The 22,474-nt window shown below is 54.3% G+C and overlaps 1 protein-coding gene across 8 annotated transcripts in view; it reads left to right on the top strand.

Moving 5' to 3' along the window:
- The window catches only part of CHD2 (chromodomain helicase DNA binding protein 2), an 80,982-nt gene that overhangs the window by 52,405 nt on the left and 6,103 nt on the right, over positions 1-22,474 (top strand). For 5 of the 8 annotated variants that reach the window (XM_044445073.1, XM_044445072.1, XM_044445074.1 and 2 more), the window contains 14 exons: positions 3,301-3,397; positions 4,398-4,490; positions 5,795-5,968; positions 7,112-7,287; positions 8,912-8,953; positions 10,426-10,565; positions 12,076-12,214; positions 13,422-13,572; positions 13,916-14,038; positions 14,310-14,438; positions 15,124-15,258; positions 18,566-18,700; positions 19,529-19,707; positions 22,149-22,248. In XM_044445073.1, coding sequence (XP_044301008.1) covers positions 3,301-3,397; positions 4,398-4,490; positions 5,795-5,968; positions 7,112-7,287; positions 8,912-8,953; positions 10,426-10,565; positions 12,076-12,214; positions 13,422-13,572; positions 13,916-14,038; positions 14,310-14,438; positions 15,124-15,258; positions 18,566-18,700; positions 19,529-19,707; positions 22,149-22,248 — 1,813 coding nt within the window. Of the gene's footprint in view, positions 1-3,300; positions 3,398-4,397; positions 4,491-5,794; positions 5,969-7,111; positions 7,288-8,911; positions 8,954-10,425; positions 10,566-12,075; positions 12,215-13,421; positions 13,573-13,915; positions 14,039-14,309; positions 14,439-15,123; positions 15,259-15,543; positions 17,725-18,565; positions 18,701-19,528; positions 19,708-22,148; positions 22,249-22,474 lie in introns of those variants that run through there. The other 3 variants (XR_006416171.1, XM_044445076.1, XM_044445078.1) reach the window with 3 other exon arrangements.

The following is a 22,474-nucleotide window of genomic DNA, read 5'->3' on the forward strand; positions in this document are numbered from 1 at the left end:
TTCTTGGTGGAAGGGCTTTGACAGCCCATCTTGCGCTCCTCTTGTTGACCAAAAGGTATCCTGGTGTGCCCATGCCCAGAATGCACGACAGGGGAAGGTTTTCTTTCAAAGGATTCATTCTCGAGACTAAGCGGCTACCAATGAATCATTCCAGCCAGTGCGCCGCCTCAGCTGGCCCATTCACGCATTGATCATTAAAGCGTTACACATAATGCAGCGAACGCTTTCCAATAAGTTACAGAAGCAAGAAGTTGCATCTTTCCCACATGCATACTAAAGAAGATGCTCCGAAGGAATGGGAAGGATGCGGTGCCCTTCCATGGAGGAGGAGGGTGGGGGCGCTGGTGTGGGCTACCCTTTGTTTGAGCTGCTGCTACCCGGCCAGTGCCAACCAGCTTTCTCTGGACTGGTGCCTGGCCAGTGTGAGCTCCGTCGTGAGGATGCCCACGTGCTGGTTCCTAGAAAAGAGGGCTGTTCTCAGGCCTGGTTCTGTCAACGATCACATGACTTAAGCAGCGAGAGTTCCGCCCACTGATTTATGCATCGCTCTCGCGGTGGCCCAGGTTGGAAGGCTCAGAGCGGGACCAGGCCTGCCCCTTTCCGGGTGAGCAGAGTCTCCAGCTCCGATCCCGGGTGTCCCCAAGTGGATCCAGGAAGAATATATGCCTGAACCCCGGAGAGGCATTGCTCCCCATCGGAGCTGATGGTACTGTGCCTGGTGGACTAACGGTCCAACTCAGCACAAAGCAGCTTCCGATAGTCTTATGGGTAAGCTGAGCTTTAGGAGAAACTTCTGAACAGCAAGAAGTGCTCAGCCTGGGCAGAAATGGCCCAGAACAGGGGTGAGTTCTGCCCTTCTAGAGATCTCCAAGCAGAGACGGGACAGCCACCTCGGAGGGGGCGGGTGCTCTGACGCTAAATTTCCTGCATTAAGCTAGGTTGTGCTAACCCCCGTTCTGAGAGTCTAAGGCCTCCCCTCCCTGCACAGTGCTGAGATCCCGTAGTGCATTCCCGTAGTTGTGCGTTTGCCATACCGTTGTTGCTGAACTCAACCGGTCAACCACTTAGGGCGAACCCGGGTGGACCCCAGAGCCCGAGTCAAGAGGAGACCGAGACGAGACTGGGCGCCATTCAGCTTCATTCTAGTGCACTACAGAATAAAGGGAGATGAAAGAGGATACGCTCCCCAAAGCAGTGTTGCGCCCCAGTACGTGCGTTTTATACCCCACATGAGCATTTAGGTCACCTAATACGCCTCTAATGCATCAATACACCAATCTGTGCACCGCCTCCCCTGCTTCCAAGAGTCCTTTCTTCTGTCAAGGACTGGCATTTCCATTTCCTTATCTATTTCTTATCAGCTCGAGCTTCACAAGGGCTTGCCGTGTTCTTCCTACCTGCACATTTGCAACTTTCATGGCGGCTGCCACCAGTTTCCTCTGTTCCCTTGAGTACTGTATTCAAAGTCAGGCTAGCTTGTTAACTGTGGGTCACACAAAGCTCATTTATTCTTATCCCACCTCCTTTCATTCTCCCAAATCTGCTTTCTGTACTGGAAAAGGTCTGGATGGAGCATCACAGGGTGGATAACTAATGCATGCGAGCCCGTGTCACGTCCAGCTTGCTGGGACCCTCCTTGCCCTCAGAGCAGCCGAAGGAGTAACGGTCCTCTGCCCTGTCATCCTGGGAATCCACAATGGGTCGATCACGGAGCAAGGCTCCTCTGGCCGATACCACTGAATTTCTCTGCTGCAGAACATTATTTTCATTATTGGATTGGTTGAAACCACCAAACGTGGCTTCTACCAGCCTTTTTGCTCAGGGTTAGGGTGCATCATCTGGAATTAATCCCAGCTTGCTTTGTCAATATAAAAACAGCCTCCTGCTGTTTCCATTGACCAAGGAATCGGAGATCTATGTTTCTTAGTTTCTTCTTCCTGGCAGCCCTTGGGAAGGTTGCAGGAGTAAGTTGAAACGATCTCTGTACCTGCTACAGCCTAATTTTAATGTCTGTGGCCTTCTCCTATTTTCCATCCGAAGACTGTAACCAAATACAAGTTCCATGGCTTGAACATCAGCCAACTAGCTGCCCTCCCTGCTTGTTTTCTTTTCCATCTTGCTTAATGAAGAGTTCTGGAGCACTCGAAGGGGGTTGCACAGCATTTCTTGACCTTTAAGCTGGCCTAGAAAAGATTGTGATGCTGATAATTGATTTTAGCATTATTTCCTTCATTTTGTGATCAGCCGTCACCTTCTCTGTTCCCCTTTCTTGCTGCTGCTAGCTGAGCTGTGTGTTTGCTAGGGATGTGTCTGGGCACGTTCATTCCCAGTCCCAGCTATGTCATTTTTAAAAAACTTTCTCTGCTGATATCTCTCTTCCACCACTGGTAGCATTAAAAAAAAAAAAAAAAAAGCTTCTCAGTATGGACAAGGAAGTGACTTATCTAGAATGAAGTGGTTCTTTCTACCCTTTATGTAAATCTATGTCCTCCTTTTCTGGCTACTCCCTTCTAATCCCTCCTCCCACCAACCTGGCAGTTTTTTCCCTATTCAGTTAGTTGTTCCATGAATTCCTGAGTTCTTGCAGGGCTTTCTGTGAATTGGGGGTTGTACACCCTTAACTTTTTTTCCAGACAATGCTTTGCATACCTTGAAAGATTAGGTTACACTGAGGCTACAGTCTTCTCTCTCTTGGTAGTGTAGTTTTGGCTACATCTCTGCTTACACAGAAGAAATAAAATCAGTATAGTGTATATATTAAGAGGTCGGCACAATTCCTACCTTAAATAACTAAGTAGAGGGTAGGATAAGGAAAGACAGAAAGCAAAAAAGGTAACTTGATGGAGACTTTTAAGGGAAAATGAGATTTTATTTAAATCTATTTCTTAATGTTTAAAATTATTTAAATTGATTCCATTTTGGAATTTTTCCATTTGATAATTTAAATTAGCTTGGTCCCAACAGATATTTGGAATGCTTGATGAAATGAAAGTACATCCTTCATTTCTATTTTAAGTTCATGGTTTTGTGCAATATGTGATCTTACTCAAGAAAACATCCAAATATTTTTTAAAAATCAAAGTGAAAAATGTCAGTGACATTGAATGCAGCTCCGTAATGCCTCGTTTCAGCACAGGCTGCAGGGCTGGAAACTGGGTGGGCTTCATTGCATCAGAGGAACCAAAACTGTTGGGAGTCCTGTGTCAGGAGCAAGGGGAAGGAGCCGTTCAGGTGCTTTTCCACCGTGGTTTAGTGGGATCCTTCCTGAGTGAGACCCTGTGCCTTTTTGTACCTCCACAGCTCAAACCCTTTCAACAAAGAGGAGCTGACAGCCATCTTGAAGTTCGGAGCAGAGGACCTCTTCAAGGAAGCAGAAGGGGAGGAATCAGAGCCCCAGGTGGGGTGGCACTAACGACCTTGGTCGATAGCATTTAAGCCTGATGCTTCATGGGGAACGGGCTGGGCCTTTTCAGTTGTTGTACATTCAGGTTAGCTGAAGAAAACTCTAATTCCCAACCTGGTATCCCACAATGAATAAGGTGCTTCAGTGATTAAGGAGGACCAGCATGCTTCAATGTGGCTGCATCCCATGGTTCTTGCTGATTCCACTGCCTTTACCATGCTTCTGAGATGGAATATCCCTTGCTCCACTGGGGATCTGTGAGGAATCCATTCAAGGGATGGGAACCCTGTGGATTCTTTGGTCTTTGGCCTACTTCATTGCAGCTGCACGTCTGAGTTGCTGGGGAGCACACCCAGCGTTCGTTCAAGGCAGGACTTGAGCCCCGGCACATGCCGCGCAAGGGGGTGCCCTCTTTGCAACCTTTGTTCGTGATGCCGTGTGTGCTGTGGAAGAAAGTTGCCGGTTGCACAGCTTTCGTCCCATGAGAGTTCGTGGACTTCCTCTTGGCTTGGCTTGCTGGCTTAGCCTGGTCTGAGCACAAGAGAAAGTCTGCAAGTGGAGAGGAGCTGGATTCCAGAAAGGATGGTCATGACGTGAAGCTCCACTGAGGTCAGGTGTTTCCGCTCCTCATGCTTCAGGGGGCAGAACCAGGGCTCCTCAGGTAGCCACGACCCCTCCTCCTGATGGCCAGTCCGGATGATTGCCCTCCTGGTAGGTTGCCAGATATTGCGCTGTCTCTAAACGGCCTGGTCACCGGCAGGAGATGCTCCATGTCTCACCTTGCTCTGCCTTCCACTCTGCCACCTCTGGAGTGCAGCCCCAGAGCCCTTCTGCAAAATGGCACCCCAGCCTGGCGCACAAATACGTGGGTTCCACACTGTGCCTTACGGGGCTCGAAAGAAACCTTGTTTTGGGTGAGAATGACTCGGATTGTCCTCTTCTTCCATTTTTGGCCGTGTTTCTCTCGGACCCTCCACCTTTTCCATGCTGTCAGGAAATGGACATCGAGGAGATCTTGCGCCTGGCTGAAACGCGGGAGAACGAAGCGTCCTCGAGTGCGACGGATGAGCTCCTCTCGCAGTTCAAGGTCGGGGCACGGGAGGGAAGGGAGCGGAGCTGTGCAAGTTTCGGGGGGGGGGAAGGCCCAGGGGAGGAAGCTTTCCCCAAGGCCGTTAGCCATCGTGGATATTGCTCTCCCGGCCTGTGGTGCTGGCGGCTGCAGCACTGTGCCCGTGGGTTTTTCCTTGGTGGCCACAAGCCCCCCTGCTGTCCTCGCGTGGTTTGTGTCATTGTCTTGGTGCAGGGGGTGCCCTGTGTGTGTGTGGAAACTTGGAAACTAAGAAACTTAGTTTCTTGGGCAAGTCCTTTTCCTTTTGAGTCTTCCTGAGTTGGTCTTCTCAGGGCTTTGACACTGGCCGCACCCATCCTGGCTGTCATTTTGTGACCAGGAAGGCTGTCTTGTGGCAGCCTTGCGAGAGTGCTCGTGACCATCCCAGAATGTTGCACGGATGCCCAATGCGTCCACCAGCCAGGAAGCAAGGGGATCCGTGGACCTGGAATGGCAGGATCACAGGATATTCCGCAGCATGGCTCGAACCGTCTACGCCTTGGCGGGGACTTGGGCACCGAGCTTACAGCCCTTCCGAGTCAGAATGCCGGACTGCAGGCGGGCAGTTTGGTCTGACCCGGCATGGCAGTTCGTAGGATGATGGTTCGTAGGGTGGAAGCATTTCAGATCTCTGCAGGCAGGACGAGACAATGCTGCTGTATTCCAAGCCTGGCCACCCGCCCACCCCACTGCATGGTCAGTGCAAGAGGCAGCTTCCGCCACCTGCAGCGAGCATCGCCACTGTCACGCTGGGAGTCGGGCCAGCACACCTGTAAAGCTGCCCTGTCCGCACAGTGGCTCGGGGCGCTCCTGCCCCTGGCTCTGCCGACGTGCAGACGCTCGATTCTGTGCATGGCATGTTCTGCCTGGGAAACGGGGCCCAGGGCCACTTAAACTTGGCCCGCTCCCCAAATCCCTCAGTCGCTACTCTTTGTCTTCCCCCGGCAGCTTGCAGCATAGGACGGGTGGCCAGGTTCCCATTTTGGGAGGGGAGAAATGCTCCCACCCCACTCATTTCAAATCCTGCCTAGCAAGTCTGAATGGCAGCAGCCGCTGGGGGAGCCACAACCCCCTCACGGTCCAGCTGGTGGTGGGCTTGTTGGGCTTGAGCCTGGTGGCCCAGACTCGGATTCTGGTTTTGCCCGGGGCGTTGGAGAAGACGCAGCCCGGCAGTCCAAGCTGGGTGAGTGTGGCGGTGGCAGGGAGGCTGCAGCGTGGGCAGCCGGGGCGTTGCGTCTTGGATGTGCTGCGGAGAAGGCGGCAACGGAGGCCTTTTGTCGCAGGTGGCGAACTTCACAACCATGGAAGAGGAGGAAGCTGAGCTGGAGGAGAAGTCCCAGCGGGACTGGGATGACATCATCCCCGAGGAGCAGAGGAAGCGAGTGGAGGAGGAGGAGCGCCAGAAGGAGCTGGAGGAAATATACATGCTTCCCAGGATTCGCAGCTCGGCGAAGAAGGTACTGCTGAGGCGGCGGGGGTGCCGCGGTTTGGCGGCAGAAGTGCTGGGTGTGTCATGGGTGCAGCTTCTCACCGTTACCGTACTCATTAGGAGCAACCCGGGTGGACCCCAGACCCCGAGCCAGAAGGAGCCTGAGAGGAGACTTGGAGCCAAAACCAGTTTTATTCTAGTGCCCTGCAGAATAAACGGGGACAGAGCAGGGCCGTCTGAACAGCATGAGGGGCCCCGGGCAAAGCAGTGCGCTGGGGCCCCTACGACAACTACTCACAGGAATAAAAACGTAAATGTCGATAAAATTAAACATATATTTACGATACCAAGCAGAAAAGAACTTAAATTAGCAATGAGTGAAGAGACTATACGCCTTTGATTGGTATGTACCATATATGATACAAGGTGCATTGAAGGGTTGACATGCACAGATTAGTATGGGGCCCACGGGCAAGTATGGGGCCCATCCGGCCCATGCGCTGAGACGGCCCTTCAGCTTTCCCAAATCAGTCTCGCAAGAAGTACAGAAAACAGACATTCTGGACCCCACGTCACCAGCACGATCTCCGGAAACGAAGTGGATGCAGTCATAGACTGCTGATCGTTTCCTTTTGTCCATTTACAGATGAGCCCCTTATTCTTCCAGGGACTTCCTTTCCCATGTGGCTGCTAATAGTCTCCCAACCATCCGCGCCCACCTCATGTTTCTGAACCTGCTGTAATTCATAATGCATTTTGCTACTTTGATTAGCTTCCTTCAGCTAAGCAAGTGTCTAGTTTTCTGGGGCATCAAAAAGCCTTTTGACAAAAATCCTGCACTCCGAAGTAAACTTGCAGGTGAGAGGGCCTGTGTAAGCTAGCAAGGTGCAGAATTTTCTTTTCCCTCCTGAAACTCGGAGCTCCAGTATAAACCAGTTGTCCACTTTGCCTCTCTCTGGAGAAGAGCAGTTGGCAATTCCAAATGACTCTGAGGAGTTCTAAACAGTTGCAAACTGTTCTAAGCAGTTGCTGGTCCTTCCGAGCTCCAGTAAGCTTGCTGCCCAGTCAGTTGGCCTCTCTCACAGGTTGTGAAGCACAGCGTTTGGGTTTGCGGGAAACACACCTTTGGTAGGTGATCTGTAGTGGTCTGTTGCCGTCCTGGTTCCTGCAGGCTCAGGCCAACGACAGTGACTCGGACGTCGAGATGAAGAGAAAATTGCAGAGGTCTTCGGGCTCAGAGAGCGAGACGGAGGACTCGGATGATGATAAGAGGCCGAAACGCAGAGGGCGTCCCCGGAGCGTTCGGAAGGACATGGTGGAGGGATTCACAGACACAGAAATCAGGAGGTCAGCACTGGGCCCGAACTAGGGTTGCGGATACCGGGACAGCTCCAAATTCACTGCTTCCCCTGCCTTTAATATATCCTCAATGGCCCTTACTTAAAAAAAAATTAAGTCCCTGCAGCATCCTTGGAGGGCTTTGTGGCCACCCGCCCCCAAAGCGAAGGACTCCTGCTATGTAGAACAGTTGTTGTAATCCCAGTTGGTGCACAGCAGTAGCTGACCAGATGGCCCTGGCAGGCTCGTGCTCCCGTCCAGTAACTGGGCCTGCCAGCAGCTGAAGGGCATCTTAATGGACGGATGGCATGATTCAGTGGCGCTACCTGTCCTCCTCCGAGCTGAACCATTCCAGCGAGGCTGGGAGGGGTGCGGAGGGCAAAACACAGACGGCCAACTCTGCCACAGCTCACAGGGAGGACAGGCTGAGGCGCTGCCAGGATGCAGTGCGTCCTGGCAGAGCTTCACTGCGCCCCCCCCCCCGCCCAACACTGACTCCGAGGTTGGTCTTGCAGCCTTGGAACTGCAGCCAGCGTGGGAGCGGCCATGTTGCCCTGGAGGGAGGTGCTCCCACGTGGGTTCCCAGCCAACCGTTCCTGTGGCCGTCTGGATTCTGCGTAGCAGTCAGAGGGCTGTGCATGTTTTCATGCTTTGTTGATAAATCAAACTGTGTGTATGGACAAAAACAAATTTCTGGCTCCGATGGAACAGGGTCGAGCGTGCATGAGCTGTGGGCTCATATGCTTCCCCTGTTGCTTCACAGCTACCCATGACGAGACTGGATGCATCTACCTTGGCTTTCGGACCTGCCACGGCCTCCCCATTGTGTCCTAACTTAATGAATGGTTTCTTCTTAAAACCTGTATTACTGTGAGATCAAGTTGGGACTGGAAGCAAGTCCCACCCTGACAGGAGCAGGGATCAGGGTCACGGGAAAGCGCCTGGGGTCCCAGGTTGTCAGCTGGCCCTGTGCGCTTCCCTCGAGGCTCAGCCCGCCTTTCCCCACCGCTGATCTTTTGCTGGTTTCCGGGCTTTTGAACAAGTCCCTGCGCTACCCCATTCATTCCGAAAATAAAGTATTTCAAATCAGTTGCCCATTGAGTTGGGTGGACAGTGGTAGTTAAATTTGCTTTCTCCTGTGTAACGCCACTCTGAGCACCTGATCGGCTGATGAAATGCTGCAGCTGTTCAGATTTGCAAGCTGCTGCGATGTCAGCCGACCCGCAACGTGGCGCTGTGCCCGCTCGTGTTTGATGCATGCATGCGAAAGGCAGCACAGGGGCCTGAAGGAGAAGCATTTCATGAACCACCGTTCAGGGCGCTTCTGCTGATTGAATGGCCCGGACCCTAAAATGGATTGAAGGGGCCCCTGTGCATCATGGGGCACAAGTTCTGTGTGCGCCAAATCCCCGCCACGGCAGCACAGGGTGCCTCTTTTGCTAAGGGTGCGCGGTCCACATTTGTTTGGGGTTTTTTAGCTGGCGCATTGCTGAATTTATTGCTTGGCTGGGGGTACAGGTTGTGGGTTGGGAGTTGGCAAGTTTTAGACCCATGCAAGAGTTGATTCAAATAAAGGTGTTCCTGGTTGCTACCCCTGACAGCTTCTGCTTTTCTGTTTCTTGGATTTCCCCAGGTTTATCAAGGCCTATAAGAAGTTTGGCGTTCCTTTGGAGAGGTTAGTGTGGAGAGATTTGCTTGTGGAGTTACCCTCAGACCTTCCTCACAAGGGCAGAGGCTCAGAGCCCGTGGCCCGCAGGCCTCGTCCAACCCACTGGGCCCCCAGGCCAGCCTGTAGAGCTATCCAGAGTTCTCCTAGGGGGATAGACTTGGCTATTCGTTGTGATGGGGGTGGTCTTAGTTTTTGGTGGGAGAAAGCAGCAGGATGCAGGCAGTGGGGGACCATGGTTGGCTCTAGCATTAGCCCTGGATCCGAATGCTGCTCTCCTTCTGTGTGGGGGCAGTCCGGGGGGGGGTATTAAGTGAGGGTGGGGAACTGCAGCCCAAGGGCCCCCCATGGGCCTCGGGCTGGTTTCCAGCTCCGCCCACTATGCAAATGCTGCCTGTACTGGGCTCCGGCCCTGCCCACTGCTGGAGAGTGGCCCTCGGCCCCGAAGCAGCTCGCCACCCTTGGCCTGGCTGGGCGTCAGTTATACTGCCCAGTGTGGAAACCTCTGCTCAGCTGCGAGGGTCCGTGGGTAACCTCGCAGGAGCCATTGTCCCTCGCAGGGTGGTTGCGGGATAAATGGGAGAGGGGGAAGTCGCGTGGTGCTCCTGTGACGTCGTTGGAAGGAAGGCAGCTAGGATGGAGATGTGACATATGAGAAGCATTTGCATGAATGGTGAATGGGTGGTTAGCTGCTGCAGACAGCCATTGCTTAGGGGGGAGCTTGACCCTCCCATTGAGTGCCATCAGCACTCTGGCCACTACTCCGCACTGCCTCTGTAGCTCTGGCCCTTTAGAGTGAAGAGGTCCAGCATACAGTAAGACAGGGCAGAGGCAGTATAAATACTTGTTTCTTTGTTCACACCCTGCCTGCTCCCTGCGAGGGACCCAAGGCAGTTCCCGCAGAGCTTCCACTCTGCCTTCCCCTTCGTTCATCCTTCGGGCGGAGAGGGGGCCGCCCAGTGAGCTTCATGGCCGAGCAGGGATTGGAATCCAGATCTCCCACTTAACACTCTAACCCGCGGGTCCTCCAACTGTGGCCTGGGGGCTGGATCTGCCCGCCATGCCCATTTATCCGGCTGCCATGCCCATTTGGACCCACTGCCTGCCCGCCCGCCACCCGCCACCTCGCCCCATGCATGAGGAGGCAGCGGTTTGCGTGCTCAGAGAAAAACGATCTCCAAGCAAGCAAGCTGCTGCCCCGTGTGCCCACCTCACGGTGAGGCACGTGCCCACCCCCACCTGCCCCTCGCCTCGCCTCGCCACGTGCCCACACATGCCACCCCGTGCTGGCCTGCGCACCGCTGGCACCACCTTTCCGGCCTGCGCCCAGCACCGGCAGCTTTCAACTGGCCCCCTGGCGGAAAGGCTTGAGGGCCCCTGCTGTAACCACTGGACCACACTGGCTCGGCCTTTGGAATGCCCCTTTCGGGCTGCTCGGCACCCCTTCGCTCTCACTCCCCGCCTTCCGCTCTCCTCCCCAGGCTGGAGTGCATTGCCAGGGACGCCGAACTGGTGGACAAGTCCGTGGCAGACCTGAAGCGGCTGGGAGAGCTCCTCCACAGCAGTTGCGTCTCAGCCATGCAGGAGTATGAAGAGCAGCTGAAGGGGAACCCGACGGAAGGTACGCCGGTTTCCTCTGCCTGCTGGCAGAGTGTCAGAGCTGAGTTTCTCTGGGCCTAGGACTGCAGAAAAATCACTGCTATTTCTAGGAGGCAGATGGGCAGAGCTTCCGTTATTCAGGTTCTGTGCCAGGTGAGTCTGTCGTTCTGCTAAGGAAAGCAGAATTCTGCTGGCGGCAGAACTGCTGAGGAAGCTCATTGGATTTGTTTTCATTAAGTCAAGGTGACAGCAAGCTGCAAAGATGAGCATCTCAGGGTTGTGGGTCCCAGTCAGTTCCAAAATGGGACGTTCATTTTGTGGGGTGGCAGTGGGATGGGAGAAAAACCTCTTGGCCAGGGGTTCTGCAAGGCCCGGCAGCCCTTGGGAGTGGCCACCCCCTCTGACTTTGGGGTATCTCCAGCCAGCAAGGGAGGAGGGGTGCTGGTCTGGAAAGGAAATGCAGGTCTGGAAAGGAACCGACGGGGGTGCTGCTCTGGAAAGGAACTACAGGGCTTCTTTCCAGAGCTGGCCAAGGTGGGAACAGCGGCTGAAATGGGTGGCCATTTCTGCCCTGAACTTCCATCACTCCTCATCTGCACAAGAAGTGTGCTCTTGTTCCATGCAAGTGCAATTTTCTGCCTCAGTTTTTTCAGGACGTTTCCTTCTTGGGCTAATCCCAAAGCCAAAGGAGTGCTTTTGGGCGGCGTTTGCAAAGGCATGCTAAAGTCACGAGCTCACAAAAGCATTGCTGGCCCTCCTGCTGCCAGAGCCTGGGTCATGTGCAGCAGAACAGCAAGGCGTGGCACCAGGACCTGGGCAGCCAAGCCGGTGCCCAGATGCCAGTCCTAACCAAGTCCAGTCAGGCAAAACCAGAGCCGGGGTTAGCAGAGGCGCAAGACAAAGTGCTCTCCGCTGGATATTAACGTAGTCAAGGCAGGTCGGGAGTTAGTAATGAAGAAGCGATGCAAGCGGGAGGGGGTACCTTGGGACCGAGGCAGGAGACAAGATCCAGGAGCAAAGTCCAGGAATGAGAACGGGGACTGAGGCAGCAACAACAAGGAAACAAGACACTCCCAGCAAACCAGGAGCGCTCCCGTGCCAAGGCAGCTTCTGGGGTCCGTTCCTGCCCACCTTTTCCCCAGGGCTCCCAGGCAGTGCTCCTGAGGGCCCGGCCGCTGCTTAGAGTATGGGACCGATCCTGCAGTGACCACGGCTGCTATTCTGGTGCTCAGCGAGTAGGAGGAGCCGTGAAGCTGCTGCAGATCCTGACACCTGCCCATGGACACTGGTGTTACTCAGGTGTAGCCGAAAATGCTTTCCACAAAGCGTTGCTGGAGTGTCAGCAATCTGGCCAATGGGCATTTGCGAGCTGGGAAGGGCATGCTTCAAAGACACGCATGACGTCAGTGCTTTTCGGAAATGGCACAGGGCTGAGAAGCAGGCTGCTAGCTGCTGGGGGGCGGCTTTGGAATGGGGGCTTTGCATCCGGCCTCTGCTTTGTGTCGCTGATGCAGGGCTGGCCCTTTCCGCAGGCAAAGGGCCGGGGAAGAGAAGAGGTCCCACCATCAAGATCTCTGGCGTCCAGGTGAACGTGAAAGCTATCATGCAGCACGAGGAGGACTTCGCCTTGCTGCACCAGACGATTCCGAGGGACCCGGAGGAGAGAGCCAGGTGCACGCGGACGCGCCGGGCGGGCAGGTCGCGGGGTGTGATGGCGGCAGGTGGCGAAGGGCCGCGTGTTGTGAAGGCCAGCGCCTGCCTCTCCCGCGTGTAGCGAAGCCGAGGAGCTCAGTAGGATGGCTTCGGCCAGCCACGGCGGGGCTTGTGCTGCACAGGTACGGGGCTGGCTTGGCTGCCGAGCCCCTGGGAGGGACGGCGGTGTGGTGTGTCATCTCCCTGCCTCCTGGGGAGTGGCAACAACCGCCGCAACAGCCACAACTTGCGCTGGGGTCTGTCAGATCCCCTGTGGTTGGGCATGTCCCCCGGGCCTGGACTGCCTGCAAAGCAGGGCTGGGCTGGGCTGGAGGAGGTCCTGGGCTGGAGCAGCGTGACGGGGTTGCCCCCGCAGCCAGGGCTGCTGCGAGGACGGCCTGCCACAGCTCAGGGACCACGTCGTGGGCGTCCTTCTGCTCCCCTTGGATCGGCCGGCACTCACGCTCAGCCCCACGGGGGTGTGGGATGAGGCTGGGAAGCGGTCCCCGGGTTGCACCCCTTGCAAGGATCCTGCCAGCTGCTGCCAAAAGGGAGTTTATTTGAAAACACCCACTGTTGCAGTGGAAGGCACACCAGCTTTGCCGCTGCTCAAGAGATCCTTGCCGTGGCAACACTCGGCTTCGTGATAAATGGAAGCGGTATCACTTTGGCTAACTGCTAAGCGCAATTCTTGCCCCGTGTCTTGTGATCCAGTGTGCACATGGCCAGGAAGCTGTGGCATCTCACCTGCCTGTCCCTAGGCTAGTTGTCTTCCTTCTGGGCTGCAAGGCTGTCTGGAGCAAAGCTCAGGGAGCCAAGGTCCCATTTGGATGCCGGAAGCACTTCCTGAAAGTCAGGACCCCGAGGGTGTGGAATGGGCTTCCCCGGGAGGTGGTTGAGGCCCCATCGGTGAGGGTGTTCAAGGAGAGGCTGGACGTCCACATGCTGGGCATGTCGTGAGTGGAGCCGGCTGGTGCCGGAGGTCAGACTAGATGGCCCAGGAGGTCCCTTCTGACCCGCTCTGTTTCTATGTTTCTATGCCTCCCAAACCTTCGGAAGGTGCGGAGGCACGAGAGAGCCACACGGCTGTCCTCTGTCCTTTCACCCTCCTGCCCCAGAATGTCACAGAAAGGGTGTGCCTCCAGGAAAGCGCTCCTCATCCTCTGCTCTCTGATCACCTTGGCAGGTTCTGCCTGACCTGCCGCGCCAAAGCTGCCCATTTTGACGTGGACTGGGGAGTGGAAGACGACTCTCGCTTGCTGCTCGGAATTTACGAGCACGGCTACGGGAACTGGGAGCTCATCAAATCGGATCCGGAGCTGAAATTAACCAACAAGGTACCAGGAACTTGACCCTCGGTGTTGTTCTGTGCGTCTCCATGTTTGGCATCCCCCAGACACCTGCCCGGCTTGCTTGCCACGGTGGCAAATGATGTGAGGCGGAGACCTTGGCGGAATGCCGGGTTGCACTTGGAGAGGAAAGCAGAGGCCCGTTTGCAGCGCTGGCTGTCAATCCAACAGGTGCACCCAATTCCCCCACCTCCCTTTGGGTTCTTGCTGAGTTGATCCACTTCCTCATTTTGATAAGGCTCCTTGTTCCCTGTGTTATTTGCCTGCAGTTGGCAACTCTTGGGTTTGGGTTTCACTGATGTTCGCATGCTTTAAAAAAATTCTTTCCAAGATCCTGCCTGTTGAGACAGACAAAAAACCTCAGGGGAAGCAGCTCCAGACCCGAGTTGACTACTTACTGAAGTTACTCAAGAAGGACATGGAGAAAAAGGATAGCGTGAAGGAAATGGAAGAGGTCAGTTCAGGCCGGGCCTTGCATCTCCTCTGCCTCTGCTTGGGGTCCTCCTGCGTTCGTGCAAATGTCAAGCTTCTAGTCCTGGTGGTGGCAGGTCTGAGCTTGTGGATGTGTGGCTGGTACTTTGCAGCATCTCCCTGCGCTGGGCAGAGCAGGGTCTCGGCAGGGCTTCTGCAGCGGACAGGCGGGAGGGCCCCGTTTGCCTTGCTGGGCGCTGAGGGCTGCGCCGGCCTCTTGGACCTTCCCCTGATCAGCATCTCTCCTGCCTTAGACCAAGGTGAAAAAGAGGAAGCCCCGGGGAAAGAAAGAGAACAAGTCTCCCAAAGGCCGGGACGAGCACGGGAACGAAGTCTCCTCTCCCCGGCACTCAGACAACCAGTCAGAAGAGGGGGAGGTCAAGGTAAATGGGGTGTTGCCCGGCTGCTGCGATGTGCCCCCCTCCCGTCAGCGGGAGCCGACTCACGTGCCAGAGACCCCGGGTTCAAGTCCAGGGGGCAGCAGCCCCCTCTGGGATGGGGGAAGGGGACATTTCTGCGCCACCCCAGAGCGGGCCTTGGGTACCAAAGCCTGACTCCTTCATGGGCCAACCAGTGACCCTGTGGACCCAACTGGACAGCTTCTGGTAGGGTCACTGTTCAGACTGAGGCTTGCTGAGGATGATGGTCTCAGGGAATGCAGCCAAGAAAGTCAGCTAGCGTATTAAGCCCACCAGGCCCTGCGTGTACATGCCAGAAATTTGGGGAATGAGCTGCAAGGGGGAGACAGGCATCTCATGGAGGATGCCAGAGGCTGCGGCCAGCATTTTGAGTTCTTCCCGAGAGAAGTCACCTTTTCTGCCTCTTTAGTGGCCTTTGGACATGTTCTGGTCTCGCTTGGTGTTCTAAATTTTGCTGCTGCCACTTTCTTTGCTTTGCTGTTGTAAACTTTGCTCCTCCTAATTTTTGCCGTTTTAACTGTTGGTGTCCTTACTTTGCTGATCTCAGCCATTGCTTGCTAGCCGCCTCAAGGTCCTTTCATGGGAAGCAGGGGCAGTTTCCTTTGGAGTAAATATGTTGGATGCCTCTCCCTCCCTGCTTCCTTTGCAGGAGGATGGATTGGATAAGAGCCCCGTGAAGAAGAAGCAGAAAAAGGAGAACAAGGAAAATAAAGACAAGCAGACCACAAGCAGAAAGGAGAAGGAAGGAGAGAAGGAGAGGAGGAGAACGAAGGAGAAAAAGAAGGTACTGGATGATTCTCACCTGGGACTGCCAGGGCCCATGGCCTACCCTGGACTAGGCCATGCTGACGTTCCTAAGAAAGGTTCACAGGTGCGAGTGGTCCTCGGGCAATGCCACAAGCAGAACTAGAGATGTGGAAGCCCAGGAGAGGAAAACAGGGAAAAACCATTTTTTCTCCATTGTGTCCTGAAGCCCTTCTCCCCAGAAATGGCTAACATGCACTATAGAACATTTCAGGATGCAGGATAACATATTCCAGACAAGGTGTCTGTGCATTTGCTCCCACAGATCTTTTCTAAAGACTATGGAATGGGTGAATGTGGAAGACAACGTATCAGGCCGTTGTAATTCTTGTGCGCCGAGGGGGAAGCAGCTCCTTGCTTGTGAACGGAGAGTGCCGCTCTCAGAAGTGGGTGCGAGATTTCTTTCTGCCTCTCGGGAGCATTGCCGAGCGCAGGAAGGAGGCTTCAGCTCCTCCTGCGCTTGTTGGCTTTGCGTTGGTACAGTTGACGGGCTTGTCTCTGTCCCTTTGACTGGGCCTCAAAGGACTGGAAGAAAGTACAAAGCCACAAGAAGGACCGGAAAGCATACCTATGTGACAGGTACGTGCTTAAGTTCATCTGACTAGTGTAACTGCATTTGTTCACCTTTGAAGCACAATTACATTCCTGCTAATCAGACGCTTCGCTGCCATGCCGCAGCCGAGTGTGTGCTGACAAGCTGTCGCTGAATGACTCTTCCTTTCCCTCCATTCAGCAAAATGATGACCCCAACATTTAGCCTATGAAGGCCTTTCCGCACTGCAAGTACTTTGGAGGAAAGAGGCATCCTGTCAGGTGTGCATTTCTGGATGCGACTGGGATGACAAAGCAGACCCCCGCATCATGTGAGGCTTGAAAGCGGCCTGCAGGCATTCAGGGCCCTTCCTGGACTGAAGGGCGGGGAGCCACACTGATGAGAGCTGGCCTGTTTTCCAGCTCCAGCATCCTTGCTGAGCGTTTCTCCAGCAGCAGCGTCTTCAGGGGACAAATGCAATCGACGGGACCCCCCAAATCCGCAGGAGCTCCATTTGTAGGCACGGTGGCACCGGAAGACCAGGGGGGAGGGATTGCCAGACCCTTCAGAGAGCTGCACATTCCTCTGGAGTCCCATCGTCAATAACTGGACGTGCGACTTGGCAGGAAGCAGCTGACTTCCTAAGAGGGCCTCACTGTTTCTCAGCAGATCTTCTTTGAGCAAACCCTCCTTTCAAGTCAGAATACAAGAAAAGATCAGCTTTCGCAGTTCGCACAGGCAGGTGGACAGTTGTGAAGGGCAGAAGGAATGTCAGGCCTTGTGGTGCCAGCAGTTCATCCAGCTTGGTACGGAAGCGTTGGCACAGGAGAGGACAGAACTCCTGCAGGATTTATCAGCGTTACACTACGTGGTGTCCTGCCGAAGACCGTGCAGGTAACCTGAAAGCAGTCCAGGAGATCTTAATGGGCAAGCGTCCATGCATTCCTGCAAGAGGGTGTGTGAGTTCTATCGGAACTTACTCCTTAAGGATATCGCAGAAGCAAGACAGATCGAAAACAGGCAAAAGCAACTCGCACACTCTTTCCAAAGAAGCAAGAAGAAGAAATGCAGAAGTCAAACGGTGAGAGTGAAGTTCTGCACCGAAACGTGATGGGTGGAGTGGAGATCGCCTGCAAAAGTTTACTAAACAAAACAGAGATGCTCTTCCAGAAATGGTGATAGCTGAGGATCTGGAAGTACCCAGAATGTAAGGAACCCTTTATGTGATCAGGAAGCCTTTTGAGTTCAGTTGCAGATCTCTCTGCAAGCCCAAAGCCAATTTCTTCAGCCATCACTGCATCCAAATCAGATATTGCATTTTGTTGGAAATTCCTTACCCATTGGCCAACCCTCTTTGAGAATCCAAGTATCTTCATTGACAGTACAGAAGAAAGGAAAGCGGAAGATTTCCTGAATGGGATGGGGAAAATTTGGAATCTTGTAGCCTTCATCATGCTGCGACAGATCCTTCAGAGCTAAGATTCAAAGGTAGAAATGTACGTGGTGAGAGCACAAACACTGCATTGGACTGGATTGGAAAATGAACAGCAACACCTTGTTGATTTGGTCCAGGAACGGCATGTGGCAGCAGGGCATTTGCCGGACCCGGCTTCTCCCGCCTCTCCCTTCCCACCCACTTCAGATTCTTCCCTCTTCCACAGCATTTGAAAGAAATGGGCCTGTGTTTGGAAATGCACCCAGTGAAGAAATTCATGTGTGAAAGGGGAGAGATGGTTGTTTCCCTCTGAGCAGGCCTTCCCTTTCTTGAAGTCTGTGGTAGCCATGTGGAAGTGGAAGAATTGATGCTTTCCTCTGTTTTTATTGTTTCTTGCCTGCTTCTTACAGATGGGCAAAATCAAAGAGGTTACTTACAGTCCAGGACATAAACAAAAATAAAGATTTTGAAAAAGTGAATCCCATTTGTAATTATTGTCTGAATAAGCTGCATTTGTAATATGCAAAACATAATTTTATGCCAAATCAAATTAGATCTAACACAGTATCTATTCCTAAAGTAACCAAACAGCTTTCCATTCATAAAGGATATTAGTATTGCATTCACCCCATTTTTCTGAAAACACCGTTTTTTAACAGAAAAAAAATGGAGAAAAAATGGTTTTATTCGACTGCTTCAAAGTTTCTAGAAGCATTAGACCTCTAAATAGGAACCCTCTTTCCCCTTGAGAGAAATGCATTTCAGTGATTCGGTCTAATTATTATTATACTGCCAGCTATGAAATGCCCACTCATTATGCAATTAGCATTAAGTTGTCTTCCTTCACACACTCCGTACTGGCTTTGCTAGTTGTTAGGTGAGTGCAGGAGTGATGCAAGATTCTGGACTTCTGTCTTTGATCCTAGGAAAATTTTAATCAGTGAGCCCGTTGGCTCCTGATACTTCAGTACTTCTTCAGAATCATCTGGTCTAGGAACTTGTTTCCTGTCAACCTGCTCTGTGTGTATCAGCAATTCCTTGGTGGTTTAATTGCATGGCCTCTCCGCGCTTCTGCCTCCATTTAATAAGCCAGGAATATTTATCCTGCTTTCCTGTGGGCTCCAAAGCCTGCATCTCTGGGCTGTTCACCTGAAAATGGAAACGTGCTTGCCTCCCGGTGCTTTGTCCCCGTCGATCCACCGGGCACCTCAGTGGCTGGATCCTGCAGCTCTCACATCGCGGTGCCCTCCCTGATTTGGTGCTTCTGAGAACTCTCGGAAGTGTGGGTTTTGCACCGGGCCTCATTTTGCTCTCTTGCAGCCCAAAGGTGGTGAGGCCAAATCTGGAAGCAAAGGGAAGCAAACCCAGGGGCCCGTTCATATCACCGCAGGGAGTGACCCTGTCCCCATCGGGGAAGACGAGGATGATGACTTGGACCAGGAGACCTTCAGCATAGTAAGTGTTTTCGGATTCTGCGGGGAGGCGGCGCTCAGCGTTGGGGCTGGACGAGTGGAGGGTTGTGGGACCCGCTCTGCGTTCGGATGGGTCACTTTTACTCAGGCTCGGGGGTCCAGGTGCGATGTAGGGTTGTGAACTCCGGAGCAAGGCTTCTGCGCCTGCGTGCTGGGATGAGGCGTGAGGGAGGGGCCCTGGGGGGCCCGTACAGCAAGCGCTGCTTTCCCAGGTGGCCCCTGCTCTGTTGCCAGCCCCCTTCTTGCAAAAATAAACCTAGCAGCAGCCGCCTGTTGCGCGCGGCACATGGCTTGCCCTTGCTTCCTTTCCCTGCTGCTTGGCGGATCAGCAGCGTCGTGCACGGGAAAGCTGGCCGTGAGTTTGCCCATCGCTCGGCTCACTGCTTCTTGACACGTGCTCCTTTCCGGCCTCCTCAGGCAGGAGAAAAACGCCACTTTGCCAACGGGAGCCGGGGCCCCTCCCCATTCTGTGGCAAGCCACGTGGCTGCTTGTTTGCTTCACTTTCCTACGCCCCCCCACCCGCCAAAGCTCTCTGGGCGGTTTCCGCAATCCCTGGCCAACCGTCCGCCCACCTGGGTAGATCGGCCACCACAGCCCTTCTTCCCATCTTCCCATCCCAAGTCCAGCTCGGCACGTCCAACCCTAGCAGAGTGCTTCCAGCTCGCGCCGAGCTGCCTTGGGACTCCGCCTTCCATGGGCCGCCCCCAAAGCAGCCCCTGAGACTGGGGCAGGGTCGGCCCCAGGAAACGCCCCCCTGCCCTCCACCCACGCGCTGACCTGTGGCTCTGCTCTCTGCTCTTCCCCTCCGAGTGCAAAGAGAGAATGCGGCCGGTCAAGAAGGCGCTGAAGCAGCTGGACAAGCCGGACAAGGGGCTGTCGGTGCAGGAGCAGCTGGAGCACACGCGCAGCTGCCTGCTGAAGATCGGCGACCGGATCTCCGAGTGCCTGAAGGCGTACTCTGACCAGGAGCATGTCAAGCTGTGGAGAAGGTCTGCCTGGGCCGGGAACGGGCCGGAAGGGCCGCGCTGCGGGGGGGCGGGGCACCGGCAAGAGCCCCACTGGCCGGCCCTGGCTTTGCGGGTGTCGCCGGCCGATGCCTTATCTTGGTTTCAAAGACCATGCAATAGTTTGCTTTCTGTTTGTGATGTCAAAGTTGCGATTTTAATAGGGTTTGTGTGTTGCGCTGTTTCATGAGGGTGATTCGCCACCCTGGGCTCGTGGCAGGGAAGGGCACGATATCCCTCAAATCACTAGCAATAATCATAATATTAAAAGTTGTAGGGTTTTTTTGTTTGTTTAGTCACAAAGTCATGCCCGACCCATCGCGACCCCACGGACAACACTCCTCCAGGCCTTCCTGTCCTCCATCATCCCCCGGAGTCCCCCCAAGCCCACACCCACCGCCCCAGTGACCCCATCCAGCCACCTCATCCTCTGCCGTCCCCTTCTCCTTTTGCCCTCAATTGTTCCCAGCATCAGGGGCTTCTCCAGGGAGTCCTTCCTTCTCATCAGGTGGCCAAAGTATTTGAGCTTCAGCTTCAGTATCTGGCCTTCTAAAGAGCAGTCAGGGTTGAGTTCCTTAATAGTGGTAGTAACAGCCAGGAAAAGACGCTTTGCAGTCCTCTTTCGTCCTTGCAATATGTAAGCCTCCCCTTCATGTGTTTATGGCCCTTCAAAAGGTCAGACATTTTAATATTTGTAGGAAAAAACAGAAAATGGAACAAAGGGTTGCACTGCGAAGCACTCTTGTTCGCACGCCAGCCAGCCAGCCAGCCAGCCAGCCTTCTATGCCCCCTTCTGGGGTACTCCATTCCATTTCTTGTCCACTGAGCGTGTCCACCGCCTCCATTGAGCTGTTTTTGCATCAGTGCCCCATTAGGGCTTGTTCCCTGAAGCCCTTTGGTGTGTCTGCAAAGCTTGGCATTCCCCGGATGCCGTCATCCTAACCCATTTTGGTTGCACTGGGAAATGTTTGCCATTCGTATAATAACAGCGATTAATATGAGGTGTTTAGATAGTGAATGATCAGAAGGTTTAGGTAAATGATGCAAGGTTCCCAGTGCAGTGGCCAGGTGCTGTTTCCCCACTCGGAGGCCGCGGAAGAGAGCAGCTCACTCGCCTCCAGCTGTCCAAGCGCGTGTGTGGCAGAGGGGAGCCCTGAACTGGGACATTCGGCGGTCTGAACTCTGGCATCGCCGCTCCAACAGCTTGCATGCTATGTGGTCAGCCCCTCGTTATTGTTCAGTTCTGCAATCACCTCGCATGCATGTGTGAATTGCAGGATCCCCCCCCGCCCCGCCCCGAGAAATGCCAGCGATCTTTGGAAGCCAGGGAGGGGTTCCGCCGGGGCTCGGCGATCGCTGGGTCAAGGGCAGGGAGTCAGCGTGCATTTATGGCGCTGCCCGCCCGTCTCTGCTCAGGAGGAGCTTGCTTGGCGGGACGGCCTGCGTGGCTGCTTCTCGCAAGTGCACTTTGCCACGAGGCCAAAGGAAGGCCCCCTGCCATCCCAGCGCTCACGAGGGCTGGGCCGCCAGACTGAAACCCTGGACAGCCTTGGTCAGTAAGGAGGCAGCGGCTTCGTATGACTTCCAACAGACTGACGCAGGCATTCAAAACAGCTGAAAATGGAAATACCCAACCATGACGAAGCAAACACTGGGGCATAAGCCAAGCCATTGATTCACTTGCCTCGACGTGCCTGGGAGCAGGGGAACATCTTGACCAGGTGGCGGTGGAGGGACGGCGGTGTTGGTGCCCGCTGGGCCTACCTGGAGGGACTGTTCCGCAGTCTGGGGGCCGCCACTGAGAAGGCCCATCTCTGGTTGCCATCCTCCAAACCTCCCTTGGCGGGGACTCCTGAGGCCACGCCGGAGTTGTCGGTCATGACGGGTGGCTGCACTCATCCTGGGCAAGGCCACCTGCCAGCATTGTCACCCAGACCCGTGTGTGCTTTTTCTAAGGTGACACAATTCGGTGCTAGGCATATCAGTGGGTTCCTATGTTGTATGCTCTGGACGGGGCAGGATCAAAAGGCAACAAAAAACGAAACTGGAGAGGCAGCAGAAGCTATTTTTGGGCTACTCTGGCTCAGGATTTTGATTTAATCAGCTTGTAAAAATAATGATTTTAGCCCAGGTGTGCATGATATCTGGACAGGGATGTACAGTGCTGAACACTGAAGTCCCTGGGCTTGGTTTGATTTGAGGATCTTCAAGACGGGAACATTCGACCCTCTCAGAGGAGGGAGAGCATTTCTGAACACATGCCCGGAAGGTTTCCCTGCCACGGTTTCATTATCTCCAGCTGTGCCAAATTCACCGTGTATTAAGGGGCAGCACTTCCAGGGTAGCCCAACAGGAAGAGCGTGGGCTGCGGACGGCAGTTCCGGGGTTCACCAGAGCAAGCGTCATTTCTGTCCTCCTCCTCCCAGGAACCTGTGGATATTTGTGTCCAAGTTCACCGAATTTGATGCCCGGAAGTTGCACAAGCTGTACAAGATGGCTCATAAGAAGCGGTCCCAGGACGAGGAGGTGAGCACAGACGTGGGTGGGGTGGCCAAGTGCTCCTTTGGCATTTTTGTAGCTGCGTGGCACGATCCTGCTCCAAACGAAGAGGCAAGCAAGGGGACATTCTGGAGAAGAAAAAATGTGGAGCACACCCTCCCAAACAGTTCTTCCTTCTGCAACTGGCTTCCTTGCTAGTCTGTGGGGTTGCAAATCCCAGCATGCTGGCAGGGGAGAATGGAGTTGCGCTGTT

The sequence above is a fragment of the Varanus komodoensis genome, unplaced genomic scaffold (assembly GCF_004798865.1).
Source record: "Varanus komodoensis strain SLA01 unplaced genomic scaffold, ASM479886v1 scaffold46_3, whole genome shotgun sequence".
In the NCBI taxonomy this organism is placed as follows: Eukaryota; Metazoa; Chordata; class Lepidosauria; order Squamata; family Varanidae; genus Varanus; species Varanus komodoensis.